The sequence below is a fragment of the Diaphorina citri genome, unplaced genomic scaffold (genome assembly GCF_000475195.1).
Source record: "Diaphorina citri unplaced genomic scaffold, Diaci psyllid genome assembly version 1.1 scaffold2626, whole genome shotgun sequence".
Taxonomy (NCBI): Eukaryota; Metazoa; Arthropoda; class Insecta; order Hemiptera; family Psyllidae; genus Diaphorina; species Diaphorina citri.
Genome location: NW_007380044.1, coordinates 7571 through 29928, shown reverse-complemented (window position 1 = coordinate 29928; position 22358 = coordinate 7571). Strand labels below are relative to the sequence as shown.

At 37.0% G+C, this 22358-nt stretch overlaps 2 protein-coding genes across 2 annotated transcripts; one reads left to right on the top strand and one right to left on the bottom strand.

Annotated features, from left to right (window-relative positions):
* Window positions 1–1427: 1427 nt before the first annotated feature.
* On the bottom strand, window positions 1428–19009 carry LOC103519260 (protein nubbin-like). Its single transcript, XM_026830821.1, has 8 exons — window positions 18943–19009; window positions 12931–13040; window positions 5085–5252; window positions 4448–4717; window positions 3796–3867; window positions 2536–2691; window positions 2256–2349; window positions 1428–1977 (listed from the first exon to the last, which is right to left on the bottom strand). The coding sequence occupies exons 1-8, from the start codon at window positions 19007–19009 to the stop codon at window positions 1880–1882; spliced, it is 1035 nt and encodes a 344-aa protein (XP_026686622.1). The 3' UTR covers window positions 1428–1879.
* A 1886-nt stretch (window positions 19010–20895) lies between these two features.
* LOC103519258 (craniofacial development protein 2-like) lies at window positions 20896–22086 on the top strand. Its single transcript, XM_008484344.1, has one exon. It carries the CDS (start codon window positions 20896–20898, stop codon window positions 22084–22086), a length of 1191 nt encoding a protein of 396 aa, XP_008482566.1.
* The last annotated feature ends 272 nt before the right edge of the window (window positions 22087–22358 follow it).

Sequence of the window (22358 nt, the reverse complement as noted above, 5' to 3'; positions counted from 1 at the left end):
TCATCTTATTTCGTTGTTTATTATTCAATGTTTTGTACTCAAACATTGTTTATTCTTGGAATCTTCTTGTTTTGTAGGTGCGGCCTAGAAAATCCCCCACTTTTTTCCTGGATTATTTTATTTTTATTTCATAATGAAAAAAATTGTCGACTATCAAGCTCCTTCCACTAGAGAAATCTCCAGTTACATTTCACATTTAATAATTGCATTATTACCTACATTATTTTGGGAATTAAGTACTTGTATTTATTCAAGTCGATTTAATTATTTTGTAGACGTCGAATTCAGAATTCGAACCTCCTATCGCTGGTACTAGGAGCCACTGTGCTCACCCATTCCTATCATTATCAGCAAAACCAAAGTGGGACTGAAAAGTCCAGTCTGAGTACAAAGGAATTACAGCGTCGATAACTTTGGCTTCTTTGAAGCAAAAAGTCCTTCATCACCCAAACTTTCACTGTCCAAAGCATTCATTCATTACATATTTCATTATTTAATGTTGGGTCCCAATTACAGTCACATTCTGCTAGGTTGTTCTTTCATGCAAGTAGAAAATCTCGTGTCCTATTGGTCAAATGCCGAAATGAATCGGCCAATCAGATATCAACAAGTATCAACAACTACAAAATAACCTACCTTACACGTTGGACACAAGTAGATAATATCGACTACAAAATACTTGGTAACTACTCTTAATCAAAGCCTAGTCTAGCCCAAAGTGATTGTAGTACGGGGCTTTGAAATCAAATCAAATTCAACACAGTTTAAAATCAATTGGTAAACTCGTGATTATGATAATAATTATATTTTCTCTTAATCGCCTTGATTTTTTCAAATTGTCTTGTCCTTTTTTTAGCAATTTTATGTCTGTAGAAATTTAAGTTAAACTATTTTAAAATATAATAAAAAGTATATTATTTTTGTTGCAAAAAAAAAAAAAAAATCATGTTTTGTATTTCTTCATCGTCATTAAATTTGTACCTAACTACAACACACAAAATTTATTTTATATCCGTTTTTGAGCCCTTCGTAGAGGTAAAATTAGCTTCTGAAAATTAATAAATGAAAATAATGAATAACGAAGACAATAAATTATTATTTATAAACATGGGGAAAATTGTGTAAGGGTTTTTTATTTTATACTGTAGATAATGTACAAGGGAATAATTTTTTTTAGACATTTATTTACACAATTGAAGGAGTTTAACAATAAAGTCCTACCTCTCTGTTGTTTTCAAATGTCGGGAATTTGCCCATTAGGTCATTCTCCCACGTGCATCCCAATATTTTTCCACTATGTTATTGCTGGACCTTAGTGCAGGGCAGGCATTTACGTGGCTGCAGTTCATCAGAGTGTTAGTGAACGGAGCGGACAAAACTTTTCTAATCTTCTATTTCCATGTTTTTCTTGTGTGTTTCAGGTTTTGTTTCGTGTACATTCCACAACTGTTTCATTCGTAATCATATAAAGACATTTGTAAAGTACTGTTGTGTGTTGTTTCTGTGTGTACCGGTTGGACTGCCTGTAAGTAAAACTTCTAGGCAGAGGGAGAGAAGAAGGAATAGATAGGAAGATTCATATAAAAGTAAACCGTAGATAGCAAACTATTGAATAGTCTGGTAGGTATCAGGTGTATTCTTCAGTCATTTTAAGTTTTTAAGCATTGCAAGAAATATTTATTGTCCTTGGACACACTTTGAGATCAAATGTTGATCCAGTTAGAAAGTATCAAATCATGAATTATTTGTGGTAAAGCAGTACTGATTGGTTAAGTTTAGATTTTGGATCAAGGTTGACCTATTAGATTGCTTGATCCTGGATTAACATTGGTCTCAAAATGTGTCCCGGTTTATGAAATGGGAATTCTTCTGAATCTTGTTAGAGGTTGAGAGCCTCGAACCTGGAGATGGTGGTCTGGGAGAAGTCGTTCCCGTACAGCTTGCCCATAGCGAGGCCAACATCACCCTGAGTGAAACCTGGAATAATAGGAATGAGGAAATTTAGAATATGTATAAATGATGTAAAATAAACCGAAGCATTTGAAACCTAGTTTTAAGTCTCTAGAACCAGAAGTCCAAAACCACATGTGCCCGCAGAACGAGGCATTAAAGTTGATCATTAAAGCATGAAAAAACAGGTACCTATGACGGTCAGAAATGATTGGATTCCCTTTATTCAAAAAATTTCTACGACTTTTTCCCCTCGACACCCTGCTTTTCTTATGCAAATGACGAAAACCAAAGTTTCCACTTACCCAGTTTGATTCGCCGTTGTTTGAACGTCTTGGCGAACTGTTCCAACTCCTCCAGATCCGTTGTCTCATCCGGATCCAAAAGTCGGGCCGGCGTTTAATTCTGGAACACCCTATATATCCAGACAAAATTTTCAGAATTTTTTATTCAAATCTCCAATTTCGTTATCGAATTTCCTGATGGACTTCAAATAATGCCAGAATAAAGTAATGAAATATTTATGAAAAGTTTCGAAAAAAGGTTTATTTATGGAATGAAAAAGCTTCTTGAGGATTGGTGAATTTGTTTGATATGATGGGCCGGAACCCGGATATTACTGCTAGGGGGTGTCGTATTGCCGGATTGATGGGACTGTGGGGAGAGCTTCTGATGATGGTGGTGGGATTGCTTCTGGAGTTGCTGCAACTGTTGGGCTGCCTGGGCAACTGCTTGTTGAACCTGAGGACAGAGAGGAGAGAGAGGTTAAGGAATGCTTAACTCAACTTTAAGGGCTGTGTGTCCCTACACCTAACCTTCAGAGTGGGATTTTTGTGTACGAAGGAGTGTGTGAGAGAGATTAACAAGTGTGTAAGGTAGGTTGAAAGGTGTTGACGTATTTTCGATGAGATAAATGCATTAAAAAATATAGATGGAATAGTTGGTCACGGATGGGGCACGGTTCGTCCAGTGTCTCATCCGGATCCAATAGTCGGGCCGGCGTTTGTTTGATATGATGGGCCGGAACCCGGATATTACTGCTAGGGGGTGTTGTATTGCCGGATTGTTGGGACTGTGGGGAGAGCTTCTGGTGATGGTGGTGGGATTGCTTCTGGAGTTGCTGCAACTGTTGGGCTGCCTGAGCAACTGCTTGTTGAACCTGAGGACAGAGAGGAGATAGAGTTTAAGGAATGCTTAACTCACCTTTAAGGGCTGTCTGCCCCTACACCTAACCCTCAGAGTGGGTCTTTTGTGTACGAAAGAGTGTGTGAGAGAGATTAACAAGTGTGTAAGGTAGGTTGAAAGGTGTTGAGTTGACGTATTTTCGATGAGATAAATGCGTTTAAAAGGCTAAATGGAATAGTATATAGAGTATTACGTCAAATACCTCTTGACTAGGTGAAATATGATTCAGCATAATATTAAATGACAACAGACCAAAACAGAGAGAAGGAGGAGGAAAAAGAAAGAGAAGAAAAAAAAATCATTGGTGGAAAAAAAGTGCAACAGCTAATAAACACATCTATACGTATATAGGAGAAGTATAAATGGTGCTTTGACATTGACATTTGAAGCAAACGGGTGTGAGAAACTAACAAATAATAATGTTAGAGGTGGAAAACAGAACACAACCATACAGGAGATCATGCAGGAGTGACATTGAAACAAATTCTTAGCAGATGCAGATACCCAGAATCGTAAATATAAAAACCTACCCAAGGAAGAAAAGGCATCTGTAAAAATCGTTTCAAACTAAGCCAGATCACAAGGCAAAAGAAGACATAGTAAAAAGTGCACACACAGAACATAGCTAGCTTCAGATAGATAAAATGGTTAGGTAACTACCTGAATGGAATGCGTAGCAACAGTGTGAGGCGAAGTGGAAAATCCAGCATGATTATGAGGAGACATGATCCCCTGCAAAACGTAAAGATAAGAGAAATAGAAGACGCTCCCAAAACCCATAGCCAACTTGCATGCAGAAATCGAAAGAGCTTAACCTACCTTAATAATGGAAAACAAAAACAAGTATCAACAACTACAAAATAACCTACCTTACACGTTGGACACAAGTAGATAATATCGACTACAAAATACTTGGTAACTACATAGTTCTACTACAAGCTTACAATATCGCGAAAATCCCACCCGGAAGATTTTACTTTAAGAAGTTCCCAAGGAAGAATTTTCTTGAGGAATCCCCACAGTTCTCAATAATAATATCGTTTCGTGTAATTCGAAGCCCAGTAAGCCTGAGGTTCAAAGTGTGATCCGGAAAAAATGCTTGCGCGTTTGAACAGTTAAGTTGACTTATTTTCAGTGAAAAAACATTTGAAAAAAAATTCTTTGAGGTTCTCAAATTTACGAAGAAGCTCCCCCCACCAATGTACAAAAATCAACATGACTACAAATACCTACTTACAACAACATTATATCACTTTATAAAATCCCTCAAAAGCAACACCCGAAAAATCGGGGTAAAAGCATGGTGACTCACCTGATTCTGGAGGAAGAACTGTGCTTGCGGTGGCAGTCCGGTGGGGGAGTTGGCAGCAGATGAGGAAGCATTCTGCTGACTTGCTGACTGAAAGAGGACAAACTGCTGCAGCTGCGCCTGGAGGGAATGCTGATGCTGCTGCAGGGTTTGCTGAAGGGTGGACAGTTCGGAGGGGGAGAGAGAGGACAGGTTGGGCAGAGGGAGACTAGCAAGCTGATGGTTCTGGAGGAGAAGCTGAGAGGCGTTCGGAGAGGCTCCCATACTCATGAGCTGAAAATGGAAAAACATAGGTGGAAGGGATTAATACCAGTGGTTCAGGGAACTTGGAGTACTCACTCAGGGGGAAGAAAGGCTTCTACGAAACCTTCCAAGTCCCAACAGGATTCAGAAACAAATTACAGTCGTGCTAACCGACTAACGAATGAGCAAGATCAGAGTTAGTACGAGATTAACGACAGCTATCAGGTAAGAAATAAATTTAAGGCCTGATTATGAAGTTAGTAGTTATAAGGGTTGAAGGAACTTGAAGGGCAGGGTATGCCTTGCCCTTGAGATCAATTTAATTTGAAGAAACTAGTGCGCATTTACCGATGAAATCTTGTAATGAAACAATAAGTTGAAACCAGCAAATACTCACCTGATTGAGTGACAATTGACCAGATTGTAGAGCGGCCAGTGCCTGTTGTACAGACTCTGGGGATGGGTTGTTGTTATTGTTGTTGTTGATCTTGTTATTGTTGTTGGACGAGGGCCCAATACCGCTCCCTGGAGAACTTGAGGTCCCATTCATATGACGTTGAGATACCTGAAACACAAAGGGGGCCATTAGTGACGTTTGAAGAGTGCGGAAGACAACACGAGGACTTGAGATTTGAATAAGAGCAATAAAAATAAACAAATACGTACACACTTGAATAAAGACAAGTTGAATATCGGGGAACGGTGTCGAAAGTGGATCCGGCAAATATTTGGATGGCTATGTTGATATGTAGGTATTATAAATTTATAAAGGAGGCCCAAAACGGACTTTTCCGAAAATAATCACAAAGAATGACGCGATCTGTCCTGGGGGCCATTAGTGACGTTTGAAGAGTGCGGAAGACAACACGAGGACTTGAGATTTGAATAAGAGCAATAAAAATAAACAAATACGTAGATACTTGAATAAAGACAAGTTGAATATCGGGGAACGGTGTCGAAAGTGGATCCGGCAAATGTTTGGATGGCTATGTTGATATGTAGGTATTTTAAATTTATAAAGGAGGCCCAAAACGGACTTTTCCGAAATTAATCACAAAGAATGACGCGATCTGTCCCTCCTTTTTGATTTCAACTGAAAAATGTCTTCCTTTTGCTGACGACTTTCGACTTTCAGGTCTTTCTCTTTTTTGAGCGAAGCTGTATTAGTGCGTCGTGTCATGAAAATAGAGCCAATGAAATAGTTCATCGGGGACGACTTTCGACTTTCAGGTCTTTCTCTTTTTTGAGCGAAGCTGTATTAGTGCGTCGTGTCATGAAAATAGAGCCAATGAAATAGTTGATCGGGTCCACATTAGGCAACCGTCCCCTAACGCAATAAATATCAGATATTCGAATAATTTCAGCTGCCAAAAATAGTAACAGACCGTCTTCCAGCAGTAACACACATAAATACTTCTGCCAGAGTGATACCCGCGATCTGTCCCTCCTTTTTGATTTCAACTGAAAAATGTCTTCCTTTTGCTGACGACTTTCGACTTTCAGGTCTTTCTCTTTTTTGATCGAAGCTGTATTAGTGCGTCGTGTCATGAAAATAGAGCCAATGAAATAGTTCATCGGTTCCACATTAGGCAACCGTCCCCTAACGCAATAAATATCAGATATTCGAATAATTTCAGCTGCCAAAAACACATTAGGCAACCGTCCCCTAACGCAATAAATATCAGATATTCGAATAATTTCAGCTGCCAAAAACAGTAACAGACCGTCTTCCAGCAATAACACACATAAATACTTCTGCCAGAGTGATATGGTTTGGAATTTCTTCTTCGTAATTCGGCATAAATTATGCAGAGACTATCTTCTCTAGTGTTAAGATGTGCTGGTGTCAAAATAAGGGGAGAAAGTCCTTGGTCAAATAATAGTAATAATAATAATGAGTGATACCTATGGTTTGGAATTTCTTCTTCGTAATTCGGCATAAATTATGCAGAGACTATCTTCTCTAGTGTTAAGATGTGCTGGTGTCAAAATAAGGGGAGAAAGTCCTTGGTCAAATAATAGTAATAATAATAATAAAAGTAATAGTAATAAAACAGAAGGATAATATTTCATGTGCCAACATCAGACTCACGTCTCACCTCACACAGACTGCCTGAGTGTCTTATATATTCAACATTCAAATCTTTGTCTTGCCACTTGAATTGATTAGGTAGAGTCGGTTTGATATTTGAATTTTTTTTTTATTTGTCTTTTCTTTGAAATAACCTTTTTTATCCCCTGAATTTTCTGCTGAAATAGGCATCCTCATTTAAAAATCCATCCTACCCACTAAAAAAAGCTTACGGAAAACTTAAGCTACTGTCAACAACCTATACGCCCAAAAAGATTTTATGGCTCGCGCTAAACATACGCCTATATTAAAAGAAGAGTAAAAAGTAAGGACTCTAAGGAGCCAAGAAAGAAAGGGTAATAAGATATCCACAAACCACAACAGGTGTCAACAAGTGGCGTACTTGAGTCACGAGAATTCAAGTAGATATTGAAAACCCCAGGGCTTTGTAATAAACCTTCTCCTTACAAATAAATAACCCTCTCCTTACTCCTTACACTCTCAGAATAACCCTTTTTTTATTAATATCATTTTATATTGTATATTTAATGTATTTGTCAATATAAAGTAGGTAGGTATCTCCTTGTGATTATCTACATGCATAATATCAATATTAACTCCTTGTTTTTATATCTTTTACATGTTTATTAATCAGGTTAGGTAGATGTTTGAAGGTTTTGTTTCGCCAGTGACAAAATTAGTGGAGATGTCAAAACTCATTTCAATTTTCAATATTAGTGGAGATGTCAAAACTCATTTCAATTTTCAATATTAGTGGAGATGTCAAAGTTCCTTCCGGTATTAGTGGAGACGCCAGAACTCCTTCATTCTTTGGATTTATTTCTATCCTTTTTCACGTGGCTTTACTGGAAACATTGTGGTTTTGTTATTTTTTTGTTAGTATATTTGTTACTATTGTAAGCAATCTTGTTTTGTTGATTGGCTGTTGTTTCGTTTGTCTGTTTGTTTTCCTGTAGGTATTTCGAGTGGCTCGTCTATTTTGTCGAGTAGCAGTAGATGGTTAATTGTATTTCGATTAGTTCGAATGAGCAAGATCAGAGTTAGTACGAGATTAACGACAGCTATCAGGTAAGAAATAAATTTAAGGCCTGATTATGAAGTTAGTAGTTAGAAGGGTTGAACGAACTTGAAGGGCAGGGTATACCTTGCCCTTGAGATCAATTTAATTTGAAGAAACTAGTGCCAAAACATTTTAATCTCATACATAAAATGACCACTAATATTGTAATTTCTGCGAATATTCAGGTACATCACAGAGTGGGTCCTTCCGCCCCCATTCTTATTACCAGCAAAACTGTTAAAATAATGGGTTGTAATAATGGGACTACAAGGTACCTACATGTGTTGGCTGGACAGTCTAAAAAAGTCCTAAATAATGTAACCATCTGCAAGCTCTCATAATTTACGAATTTGAGGGCATATTTTATACCCACTAGTTCCTCTTTTTGTTCTTCTCCTTTTTAGAATTTCTCCAGTTTTGACTAGAAGTTTTTCAACAGAAAGCTGTTACTTGTAGCTAGTATGTACTCGTACAAGTAACTGCTCAAGGGAGTGCTTATTAAGTATGTAGTCTCTCAAGCTCCTATTTACAACCACTCATTTTATTCATAATACCCGAAGTTTTTTTTAATCGCTAATAATCCGTTGGAAAACAAGATCTCATTAAACTGATTCTATCCAATACGAGGGTACTTAAAATGCTAATAGCACCGAAAAACCCCGTAAAAACCCGTGTTAAACCCCGATTAAACCCTTTCTCTCACGTGCCACAGATACCTGGGAGTAAAACCTAATTAGAGATGAATAGATTACGAACCCTTTTAGTCAATTACCTATGAATATTTTCATAATCCATTAGCGATAACCCTTTCATAGTGTGAAGGAAGTCGGAAGGTATTATTAGGATGTTATCTTGTAAGAAGGGGTAAAGGGATGTCTTTAGGGTAATCACTTAAGTAGGAGCTCAAGTCAGTAGGGTGGATTAAGGGACGTGTGCGGGGGTTCTAAGTACCTATGTCCATGTACCTAAGAAATCTAAGAATGGATGTGACATGGTTTTGTCTGTTTTGTGTAATATGTATGTATTTTTGAGCAGAACTATGTATATTGTGATACAGAAGTAGGCACAAAACGGCATGCGTGACATTTTGTGCTGTTAGGTGATCCGTTTTCAGATATTTTGTACAGATTCATAAGGTTGAGTCACAGAGAATGATTCTTGAATAGTTCAAAAGTTTGAATTTTACTCGAAAATTGTACAATTTCAGCAAAAAAGAAAAGAAAAAAACTTCAAACGTTTCAGCCCAAATACCTACCTATTACCCCAGTAGGTACTCCCTTACCCCTCGTCATCTCATTGCGGGGGTTCTAGTGAGGTCCAACCACCCCCACAAAAACATTATTATGTACCTACTTTTTCCGCACTATAGGTATAGTATAATCAAATTCAGAGGCTCATAAATAACAACCAAATTACCACGAATTAATGGACTCATCATGAGAGTTATCTAATCATGTCATCTACAACTACTCTGCCAAACTTTTACCCCGAAATACATACCCCCCAACTGGAGTGGAATTAAAATAACTGGAATTATTCAAAAACTGAGAGAACGGTATGTTAATATGACTCCATTAAAACAAAAAACAAGAAGAAGGAAAAAAAAAAAACGATTATCGCGCCCGGGGGGGGAACCTCATTTTTTTTTTTTTTTTTTTTTAAGTAGAGTATGAAATCGTGGAATAGCTACATACGTGAAATGTGACTCAGCATAATATTTCAAATGACAGAATAACACAGAGAGGGAGGAGGAAAAAGAAAGAGAAGAAGAAAAAAATGACGAAAAAACAATGGTGGGTAAAAGTGCCACAGCTAATCTACACATCTATGTAGGTGTATAAATGATGCTTTGATAGACATTTGAAGAAAACGGGTGTGAGAAACTAACAAATAATAATGTTAGAGGTGGAAAACAAAACACAACCATACAGGAGATCATGCAGGAGTGACATTGAAACAAATTCCTAGCAGATGCAGATACCCAGAATCGTAAGTATAAAAACCTACCCAAGGAAGAAAAGGCATCTGTAAAAATCGTTTCAAACTAAGCCAAATCACAAGGCAAAAGAAGACATAGTAAAAAGTGCACACACAGAACATAGCTAGCTTCAGATAGATAAAATGGTTAGGTAACTACCTGAATGGAATGCGTAGCAACAGTGTGAGGCGAAGTGGAAAATCCACCATTACTAATTAATTAGCTGTGCATGTGATCGAGGGAAGCAAAGTATCGAGTTTTGTCTTTTTGAATGTTTGTGTGAAGGGAAATTTAAAAATGGCGATGGCGCGGCGGTTGCTTTTAGGTATGAGGGATTTTCAGAGAGAGAGAGAGACGAGAGGAAAGGAAGGAGGGAGGATAGAGAGAGAAAAGAGAGAGAAAAGAGAGAGAGAGAGAGAGAGAGAGAGAGAGAGAGAGAAGTAGACATTTTCATTATTATGTTAGAGGATGTGCTAAAACTACAAAATAGAGATTTTTTCAAGATAAAAAGTTTTCGATAAAACTACTCTGCCAAACTTTTACCCCGAAATACAAACCCCCCCCCCCCAACTGGAGTGGAATTAAAATAACTGGAATTATTCAAAAACTGAAAGATCGCCAGGTATGGTAATATGACTCCATTAAAACGAAAAAGAAGAAGGAAAAAAAAAAAACGATTATCGCGCCTATGTCCAATAGCTTATCATCCCTCATTATCTATACAGGGGTGGTTAGCATCTAGTTAACAACAAATTTATGGAAAAATCGAGCCCACGCCAAGACTCGAACTCAGGACCGGAAACATTAACAATTAGATTAGAACCCAAATTAGATTAGGAACAGATTAGAAATTACATTAGATTAAGGTAAGGGGTATCGCGGTATCTTGGATGTGTTATCGCCTGTGATCTTACTTATCTGATCTTACCTGGGCTGAAATAACAGCGGTGGAGATAGTGCTTTGACTGAATTCTGGTGTTTTGGACAATATTAGTGGAGATGTCAAGATTACTTCCCGTATTTTCCTTACAATACTAGCGGAGATGTCAAGATTACTTCCCGTATTTTCCTTACAATATTAGTGGAGATGTCAAAATGACTTTCCTTATTTTCCTTACGATATTAGTGGAGATGTAAAAATTACTTTCCTTATTTTCCTTACGATATTAGTGGAGATGTCAAAGTTTCTTTCCCTACCATACTCCATGATCGAATAATCCAATGAAGGATTTTTTCATCCTTGTTCTTTGAGGTGCTTTAGCCAAGCAAGGACAATTTCATCGTCTTGCTACCACTTGTTAGTGTTAGCATATGATGGTAGCATGGCGCTATGTATTCTGAACCCGATTCCACACTTACACCACGCTTCTGTTTTGTGTACAAGAATTCACGTACCGTGCTTACTGTGTTTAGAGTTAATTACCTATACAATACTTACCATAAATGCCTGGACTTGAAGCAACTCATATCCTAAGACTTGAATTATAAATGCTAATATCATAAATTCAAACGAGATCGCCCAAGTAGGAATTGTTAGAATTTTTTTTTTTTTTTACAATGTAGGTTATCTGGTTACAAAATCTCGTCTGTTTTCATATTAATAACTGGTGGTATGTTGTTGGGTTAAAGACGCAAAAAGAGTAACTTTTAAGTTGTCCGGGGAATTTTTTGTGAATTTTGCCCGGTAGGTTTGGTGGACCTTTGGTCACTCATAAACTTCAGAGAAATGAGGCTAGCTTTCCGCAGAATTTAACAAAACGGTTTCAAGTTTTGGATGTATGTAGCTATACCTACTTGTAAGTACCTATATACATTTTATGTTGTAGGTACTGACTGACATTTCTAATCAATTTATGATCTTTCATATAAAATAAAAACAATACCTATAAATAAAAAAAGTAATAGTAATAAAACAGAAGGATAATATTTCATGTGCCAACATCAGACTCACGTCTCACCTCACACAGACTGCCTGAATGTCTGATATATTCAACATTCAAATCTTTGCATTGCCACTTGAATTGATTAGGTAAAGTCGGTTTGATATTTGACTTTTCTTTATTTGTCTTTTCTTTGAAATAATCTTTTTTATCCCCTGAATTTTCTGCTGAAATAGGCATCCTCATTTAAAAAACCATCCTAGCCACTAAAAAAAGCTTACGGAAAACTTAAGCTACTGTCAACAACCTATACGCCCAAAAAGATTTTATGGCTCGCGCTAAACATACGCCTATATTAAAAGAAGAGTAAAAAGTAAGGACTCTAAGGAGCCAAGAAAGAAAGGGTAATAAGATATCCACAAACCACAACAGGTGTCAACAAGTGGCGTACTTGAGTCACGAGAATTCAAGTAGATATTGAAAACCCCAGGGCTTTGTAATAAACCTTCTCCTTACAAATAAATAACCCTCTCCTTACTCCTTACACTCTCAGAATAACCCTTTTTTTATTAATATCATTTTATAATGTATATTTAATGTATTTGTCAATATAAAGTAGGTAGGTAACTCCTTATGATTATCTACATACATAATATCAATATTAACTCCTTGTTTTTATATCTTTTACATGTTTATTAATCAGGTTAGGTAGAAGTTTGAAGGTTTTGTTTCGCCAGTGACGAAATTAGTGGCGATGTCAAAACTCATTTCAATTTTCAATATTAGTGGAGATGTCAAAGTTCCTTCCGGTATTAGTGGAGACGCCAAAACTCCTTCATTTTTTGGATTTATTTCTATCCTTTTTCACGTGGCTTTACTGGAGACATTGTGGTTTTGTTATTTTTTTGTTAGTATTTTTGTTACTATTGTAAGCAATCTTGTTTTGTTGATTGGCTGTTGTTTCGTTTGTCTGTTTTCCTGTAGGTATTTCGAGTGGTTCGTCTATTTTGTCGAGTAGATGGTTAATTAATTTACCAAGCGGTACCCAAGTGTAGCTATAATTTAGGCAAAAATTGGATATTTACAACTGAGGGAAGTAAAGATCATATAAATAAAGTTGTCATTGATACAACACAATATGCAAATAATCTTTCTAACTGGGGTATGTAGAGGGTGCCTAATAACTATAACCCGCAAAACATTTTAATCTCATACATAAAATGACCACCTTACCAAGTTGAGAGCACCGTTGCCTCTCTGGTGTGGAGGTGTATCCATGAGATCTTCCGTGCTGGAGGCGAAACTATCATTGCTATCGTCCCCCTGGCCATTGAGACCATCATCTGAAACAAGAATCAAAATAGTTAGAAGTTAACATGATATCTTCATTAAAATACTTATTTGCATTGGAATCCTCTATAATAACCACAATATTGACTAATACAAATGCAAATTCATTAACTATTCCGTTAGACTTATGTTGTTTATGAAATGACCACTTCATTTAGGGTACAAATACATACATAGATGTACATATAGCTTTGTTGTAACTACATATATTATATGCTCTTTTTTTAGTAGGCAATAGCTGAAAGTCGAGTCCATCCCTACACATTTCAACGTTTGCCCTAATTTACCAATTTTCTTTGAAATAACCTTTTTTATCCCCTGAATTTTCTGCTGAAATAGGCATCCTCATTTAAAAATCCATCCTACCCACTAAAAAAAAGCTTACGGAAAACTTAAGCTACTGTCAACAACCTATACGCCCAAAAAGATTTTATGGCTCGCGCTAAACATACGCCTATATTAAAAGAATATTGTACAAATTAGGGTAAAAGAACACTCAAATAAGCATTCAATAGGATAAGGAAAGTCGTGTGATGTTCACACCAGATTTTTTATTGTTATCTATGTTTATGTATAAATTGTATATGTACCATAAATAAAGAGTAATATGTTGAAAAAAAAAAAAAATGGCGCGATGTATTCTGAACCCGATTCCACACTTACACCACGCTTCTGTTTTGTGTACAAGAATCCACGTACCGTGCTTACTGTGTTTAGAGTTAATTACCTACACAATACTTACCATAAGTGCCTGGACTTGAAGCAACTCATATCCTAAGACTTGAATTATAAATGCTAATATAAATTCAAACGAGATCGCCCAAGTAGGAATTGTTGGAATTTTTTTTTTACAATGTAGGTTATCTGGTTACAAAATCTAGTCTGTTTTCATATTAATAACTGGTGGTATGTTGTTGGGTTAAAGACACAAAAAGAGTAACTTTTAACTTTTCCGGGGAATTTTTTGTGAATTTTGCCCGGTAGGTTTGGTGGACCTTTGGTCAGTCATAAACTTCAGAGAAATGAGGCTAGTCCGCAGAATTTAACAAAACGGTTTCAAGTTTTGGATGTATGTAGCTATACCTTCTTGTAAGTACCTACATTTTATGTTGTAGGTACTGACATTTCTAATCAATTTATGATCTTTCATAGAAAATAAAAACAATATGTGAGCAATAAAAAACATCGACAGATAATGGTACCTATTAAAACGGATAATAAAAATTAGTTTTTGATCCCAATCTCCCATCATTTCTATCAACCCTAGACAATAAGTTTTCATTTAAATTAATCAAACTTGTCATCTAACTTTAAACGAGGTTTTGTCCTCTAACAAATTCAAACGAGGTTTGTCATGTAACATGTTTAAAGGTTATGTCATCTAACAAATTTAAATTAAGTTTGTCGTATACAAGATTCAATTATGGTATTTTCAAATGTCCCTTCCCAAGCTTTACCTATATGAAGTCCATACATAACATGTCCCTACCTCCAGTTTTGTGTAAAATTAGTCTGCTTGCCCTACGGGTGGTGCAAGTATGCTCATGGATGCAAATGAAAGATAGGGGTAGGAAGAAAATTAGGTGCTTGTACAGGGTGGTCGGACAAAAATCTTAGAAAATCTTGCGGGTTTTCATTTAAATTAATCAAACTTGTCATCTAACTTTAAACGAGGTTTTGTCCTCTAACAAATTCAAACGAGGTTTGTCATGTAACAAGTTTAAAGGTTATGTCATCTAACAAATTTAAATTAAGTTTGTCGTATACAAGATTCAATTATGGTACCTATTCTCAAATGTCCCTTCCCAAGCTTTACCTATATGAAGTCCATACATAACATGTCCCTATCTCCAGTTTTGTGTAAAATTAGTCTGCTTGCCCTACGGGTGGTGCAAGTAGTATGCTCATGGATGCAAATGAAAGATAGGGGTAGGAAGAAAATTAGGTGCTAATACAGGGTGGTCGGAAAAAAATCTTAGAAAATCTTGCGGGCCACGTTAAGCCAGTGGTAACAACGCGCTTCCTTGCCATTCAGAAGGGTTGCTAGGTGATTTTTTCCCCCGAACAAAAATCTCGGTAATTCCTACATCCTGAGATTCTTAAATAGTACATGATCACTTTAGAAAAGGCCTAAAGATACATCTGGAGCTTGTAAAGGTCTCCAAAAAAGTGATGTAAAATTTTTCAGCTTAAACTGTTATACCTCAGATTTCAGTGGGAATTTGAAACCATTTTCCTACCTACTCCTCCTCCTACTCCTCCTCCTCCTTCGTTTTCCTCCTCCTTCTCCTCTTCCTCCTCCTCCTCCTCTTCCTTCTCCTCCTCCTCTTCCTTCTCCTTCCTCTTCTCTTTCCTTTTCTTCTTTTTTCAATAGAGGGTGCTCCTTCTTCCTCTTCCTTCCTCTTCTCTTCCTCCTCCTTTTCCTTATATATATTCTCTTCTTCTTCCCTTCCCTTTTTCTTTTTTTCAAAAGTAGGGGACGCACCTTCTCTTCTCAAACATCCTGTATATACCTCTTCTCTTCCTCCTCCTTTTCCTTATATATATTCTCTTCTTCTTCCCTTCCCTTTTTCTTTTTTTCAAAAGTAGGGGACGCACCTTTTTCTTCTCAATCACCCTGTAGGTATATTTATTTTTTTATCGGCGACCAGTTGATTGGCTCTCAGAAGGGGTGCAAAGTTAAACAAGCTTTTTTAACAAGGAACATAACTAGCTCCCCCTCCTCCCCCTCGTCCTCCTCCTACCCCTTCCCCTTCTTAAACAACCCGCATATGCAGAGGAATAAGAAACTTATGGACGAAAAAAAGGGGTAGCAAGAGTTTTTTATGCATGTTTTTAGAGGAGGAAAACTCCTTCTTGAAGATAATTTTATGAGCATTAAACTACATCATGATGATGGGCATGTTCTTCGCTATTTATGATTTATGCTATTTAAATTTTCGAGGGGCAAGGAGCTTTTTCTATTTGGTTTCCAAAGCAGTTCAGGTGATGACACCCGTTCCCCACTGTCCATGGCACTTTGAGTACACCGATTTTTGTTTTGCCAACGAAGTGAAGCGACATTGTGCATGGTTGGTACTTGGATGAGTGACCAAGCGGTCAAGGATTTTCCTATTGCTGTTTGTGTGTGTGTGTGTGTTTTTTTTTTTTTTTTTTTTTTTTTTTTGGGGTTTTTTTTTTTTTTTGTTTTTGGGTGTTGGTGTGTGTTTTTTTTTTTTTTTTTTTTTTTTTCAGCTGAGTTTTGTGTTGAGATGGTTCAAATGCATCCAAACTGAGACTAAGTTAAGTTATTAGTTAGTGCTATAGGTATTATATACCTAAATAACTTATTTTCTTATTTATTTATCTAACAGTTATAGATCCGGACCTACATAAAATTATTTTGTTGTTAATAGGTAGTCCTTAATTATTTTCGCTATTTTTTTGCTATTTCTTATGGCTGAGAGCTCTTTTCAATTAAGCTCAGGAGATAATTAATATTAGAGACTAGGAAACTATTTTAGGTTCCACATCATGAACCATATCTAAGAACTCTATTATCTGAGCTTTCTAGTCAGAATGGTAGAGAGTCCTGAGTTCATATCCTGAGACAGACAAAATAAATGGTCACATGGAGAAGTTAATTTCAGAATTTTAAAAATAGAGCCCTGATTTTATTACACGTTTCCTCCTCAAATTCATCGTAGAAATAACTTTTCCTACAATTAATTGCAAATGGAGAATTGCAAATAAAAACCAAATCCACACTCCATAGGAAATAAAGCATGGGCCTTTCCTTTAAAGGGGTAGTAGGTATTCATCAGTTTGCAAACTACGATTGCGAAAATCAGTCAGGCGTGAAAACAGTCATCCTCGTCCGATCACATTAAAACTTCGCGTCACAAATATGACGGCGAGGTAGATACATAAGTACACCTAAGTACAATTTACCCACTCGCTAGGTGTGTTCCACCTCTAGAATATTTTGTTGAAAAAATTTCAATGTCAAAGTGAATTTGTTTTCAAAAACGATGTCTGACCCTAATTGCATTAGACATGGTGCATTTCCGTCTAGATTTTTAGTGCGGATTTTGCTGATAACATTTTTTGCTGAATTTACTACCAAAAGGGCCTCTAATCGTCTTCATCTTGTATTTTACGAGCAGTTTGTCTCGTTTTTATGAGTCGCGTTTTCGCTGACCCTAATTGCATTAGACATGGTGCATTTCCGTCTAGATTTTTAGTGCGGATTTTGCTGAATTTACTACCAAAAGGGCCTCTAATCTTCTTCATCTTGTATTTTACGAGCAGTTTGTCTCGTTTTTATGAGTCGCGTTTTCGCCGCGTCTCAGACTTTATCAGATTTGTTCCCAATTTCTTTCCCATCTTTTCTCATGGCTCTTGTGATTTTACAGGTCGTGACTTTACTCTTTACCAAGTATTTTTTTTATTATCTTGTTTATGTTTTTGGAGCTATTTTTACTTTTTCAAGTCTTTCTTCCTTTCTTTCGCTCTTTATTTAGGTCGGAAATCGACTATGACGGCGGTGTGTCCGTACTAATATTTCTATTCTATTCTATTCTATTCTATTCTATTCTACTGTCTATTCCATTCTATTCTATTCTATTCGTCATAATTAATATCATTGGGGAGATAATAATCTATGACGGCGGTGTGTCCGTACTAATATTTCTATTCTATTCTATTCTATTCTATTCTATTCTACTGTCTATTCCATTCTATTCTATTCGTCATAATTAATATCATTGGGGAGATAATAATCATTACAGATAATTATTACAAGGGCCAAACCATGAGATAAAGGCTTGTGCTCGGGTTAGGAGGAGGGGGGAAGGTTAAAAGATATTAGTTTCAAATCTATGCAGCGACCTTTATACTGGTGAGGTTAGCGCTGATTTGTACACAGGAAGGAGGGGTGGGGAGGGGGTTTATGGTCGGTTCAGAAACGAAATCACTTATCAACTTTTTTTCCGACATTTTTGGACTACTAGTCAAATTATCGTTGGTATTGAGAACAGGTTTGATAAAAATCAAAAAAAGGAACGCCAACAAATGATGATTTTCCAGAAACCAGATCGGAGTTCTTTAAAATTTTGAAAATGACTGATAAGCAATTTCATTCCTGCAGCAAAAGTTTCTATAAACCCTTGTTTTCGAGGTCTGCTTTTCGTTTTTGATAGCTCGATCGTCATCGTCAGGTCCTGTGAACAAAATAACAAACAAATAAATAAAATAACAATAAGAAACAAACAAACAAAAACAAAGTAGCTATGTAGGTAAATGAGAAAATGCAAGTTGTTCAAAACGTCATGCCACTGTGGCTTTCGAAAGCTCACCTGATAGGTAAATAATCTGAAAACTAGGGCACAAAATCTGAAGGGAAATCAGGAATATAGACGTGTGTGGGTATATTTGGACAATATGAACGGAGTTTAATCATGGAATAAAAGGAATGGAGAAGAAATATCAGAAGGGAGGACAATGAGGGACATTAGGAAGGAATAGGAGGGACAGGTGTGTAAAGGTCAACTCCAGAAAAAAAGTACCTTTTCTCCAGAAAGAAAGAAAGAAAGAGAGAGAGAGAGAACAAAGCTCAGTCGAATCTGAAAAATCCCCAAAACACGCGAAGGGCGAGCAATAAATTCACCCGACATATTCCCTGGAGACGTATAACGCTCTGTGTCATAGCATACCCTCCCCTGGCCATAGTATGACCCCATACTACAGGTGTTTTGCATGTCTTTAAGTCCGTCCCATGGTGAGGTGTATGGGCTTTGATTTTTTCCCTCGTATATAAATTTTCATTTGCTTAGGTAGGTACCTATACCTACCTTTTTTTCGTCCTCCTTTGTATACATATAAGGTATTACCTAAGCCATGAGTGAGGTAGCTTACGAGGGCATAATTCCGTATTGAACTCCCGTTGGGTGCCATATTTCTGCCCCATATCCATATCCTGCATTAGTTACTGAGCTTGAGGCAGATTTATACATACTGGTCACTGTACGGTGTGGGCTTATACGGATAATACTTCGTCTAAATTAGAGATAGACGTAAATGGGGTTGTTTCCGAGATTTAGACAGATTTGTATAGGTATTATGAGGTGGACAAAATTTGGCAAAGGATAGCTCCAGTATACGTAGGTACAGCCTTTATTTTAAAACGGGGAAAGATTTTAGTCAATAGACGTAAATGGGGTTGTTTCCGAGATTTAGACAGATTTGTATAGGTATTATGAGGTGGACAAAATTTGGCAAAGGATAGCTCCAGTAGGTACAGCCTTCATTTTAAAACGGGGAAAGATTTTAGTCAAATTTTTGCAGACGATGTATGAGCTCTTGAGAGTGATATCCAAGTTCTTTATAAGAAAAACCACGTCAAGACCAAGCGATATACTTGAGGTCTTTACTGTGGTTAATATAAACGACCACATGTTTACGACTTTGCATGTTAAATGCGCTTTGCAAGTCGAGAACCTGCAAACACATCATTATCATGTATGTTAAAATGTTTTAATTTTAATGATTTCGTTGGAAATGTTAAGTAGGTTTCTAGAGAACATCTTCAATGATCTTCATGATGAATCCTATACATAAGACGTTCACCAAGTTTACACCTTTGAAGAAGAAGTTCTTCGGGGTTTAACATGCTTTTTATTAGCACTTTTTGCAAACCCGCCAGAAATCATAATTGAAAGCCAACAAAAATAACAGGTAGCAGAAGCAGAATAATTGGCCCAATAAACTGAAAGATGGATCCTCATTAAAATTTCAGGCTCTCACCAACTGTTTCTTGATAACAATAAAAATGCCCAACAAAAATAACAGGTAGCAGAAGCAGAATAATTGGCCCAATAAACTGAAAGATGGATCCTCATTAAAATTTCAGGCTCTCACCAAATAATTGGTGGCTACCAACTGTTTCTTGATAACAATAAAAATGTTACCTCTGAAATTCGGTGTTTCGGTGTCTAATTTATGCACGCTACTTAATACAACAGTTTTGGCATGATTTCGTGGTTAAGTCTATCTACCTACATTATTATTTTATTTAAAAAGTTTTCACTTGTTGAACTTTCGACGGAGAAACATTGATTAAGAAGTTACATAATTATGTAATAATCGTAAATGGTTAGGTGTAAGTGCTATAACTATCCATAAAACCAAAATATGAGCCACGGATGAGAAAAATATTGTGATGGTCTGTCACCTAAATATTTCCACGTAGTTTCAGCAGGTCTTATGTAACACACAATGCAGTTTGGACTATGCAATTATAATGCACCACCTCATATGTCTGGTGCAAAGTAGAGCTCGATCGTCATCGTCAGGTCCTGTGAACAAAATAACAAACAAATAAATAAAATAACAATAACAAACAAACAAAAACAAAGTAGCTATGTAGGTGAATGAGAAAATGCAAGTTGTTCAAAACGTCATGCCACTGTGGCTTTCGAAAGCTCGCTAGATAGGTAAATCTGAAAACTAGGGCACAAAATCTGAAGGGAAATCAGAAACATAGATGTATGTGGGTATATTTGATTTAACTCCGCTACGCCCGTTCCAAGCCGGGGGCCTGTTACGCAAGAAACAGGAAGGAGGAGGAGGAGGAGTATCAACCTCGTTAAAAAACCAGGGTTCATCTGGCTCCGGATGATAGCACCCTGTTATAGGACCCCTGCCTAGGGATACAGGTGAAAACCGGTCAACGGATTCAAATAAGGACTTTTGGATGCGGATGAGCCAAGACAGGGATGTCAATAAATATCCTTGGTGTAGGGCAGCAGCTGCACCAATATCATACTAAGGCGGAGACAATGGATGTCAGAACGGCTTAGATCTGAATAAATGAGAGCGAAGCTGCAACAGTGTTATGGTCTCATCACTGCGATATGGAAGGTCACGGAAATCCACCATATTATCAACACTCCGAGCAAAATCTTCATGGCTGATAAAACAACAAACATGGCCCTCAGTTCCCGGCAGACCTTCGATGGTCAGAGGGTGCTAAGAATCTCCGGTTCAACCTTGAAGATAGCTACTTGGAATGTTAGAAGTTTGGTGGGAGATGGAAGATTGGAGAACACCTTGAAGGAAATGACAAGAATGAAGATCAATATTCTTGGAATAAGTGATACCCAGTGGAGAGATTCAGGCAACTTTGCAACCAACAATGGCGAAAGCAAAATATATCATTCTAGCATTGACAGTGCTGGACATCGGTATGGTGTAGCCATCATAGTGGACAAAGAGATAGATCAATGTGTAACTGGATTTATACCTATATCAGACAGAGTGATGATGTTAAGTATTTCAAGTACAGAGGGAGTTATAAATGTTATCCAGGTGTACGCTCCAACTGTAGATAAACCAGATGAAGATGTTGAAGCATTTTATGATGACATCAAGACTGTTTTGAAAACAACAAAGAGACACGATATCACTATTATTCTGGGCGATTTCAATGCCAAAGTAGGAAATATCATTGTAGATGGTTGCACTGGAGCGTTTGGCCTAGGAATAAGGAATGAGAGAGGTGACCGACTTATTGAATTTTGCCAAAATGAAGAAATGGTTCTCACCAACACCACTTTCAAATTGCCTAAAAGACGATTGTACACCTGGAAATCTCCTGCAGATGGAATTAATGGCAACATCGTAAGAAACCAGATCGATTATATATTAATAAGGAAGAGATTTAGAAATTCTGTGAAATCTGTAAAAACATATCCTGGTGCTGATGTCTCGTCTGACCATAACCCTGTTATAGCAGAAATCAAGATCAAACTCAAGAAAGTAAAGAAAAAGACATGTAAGAATAAAATAGATCTAAGCAGATTGAAAGATGAAAGAACTCGTAGAAATCTGAAGACCAACATACAAAACAAACTTGAGAACAGTGTGAGAGAAAACAACGTTGAGACAAATGATGTTGACACCAAATGGAAGAATATTCAATCGGCAATTCTAACAGAGAGTAAGAAAGATCTAAAGCCAGACCCAAGTACCAGACAGCGCAGCGAACAAGAGAGGAAATAGAGAGAATGGTTTTCAATTATTTATACTCGGATTGAGATAGATAGATTAGAGAGAGTACATTTTTATTGAAACTGACTAACAAACCCATATTCATCAATCATTTCCAAGTATAGAGAAAAGAAAATATGACTTACGCTGTGGCCCAGAGGAGAGAAACGGTGAGAGAAAATATTGGAGAAAGCAGAAATATGTTTACTCTGAAGCTCTGGCGAGATAGAGGAAAGCGAACAACCTCTTCACTGACAGAGTGAAACAGCTATAGAGGGCAAGCG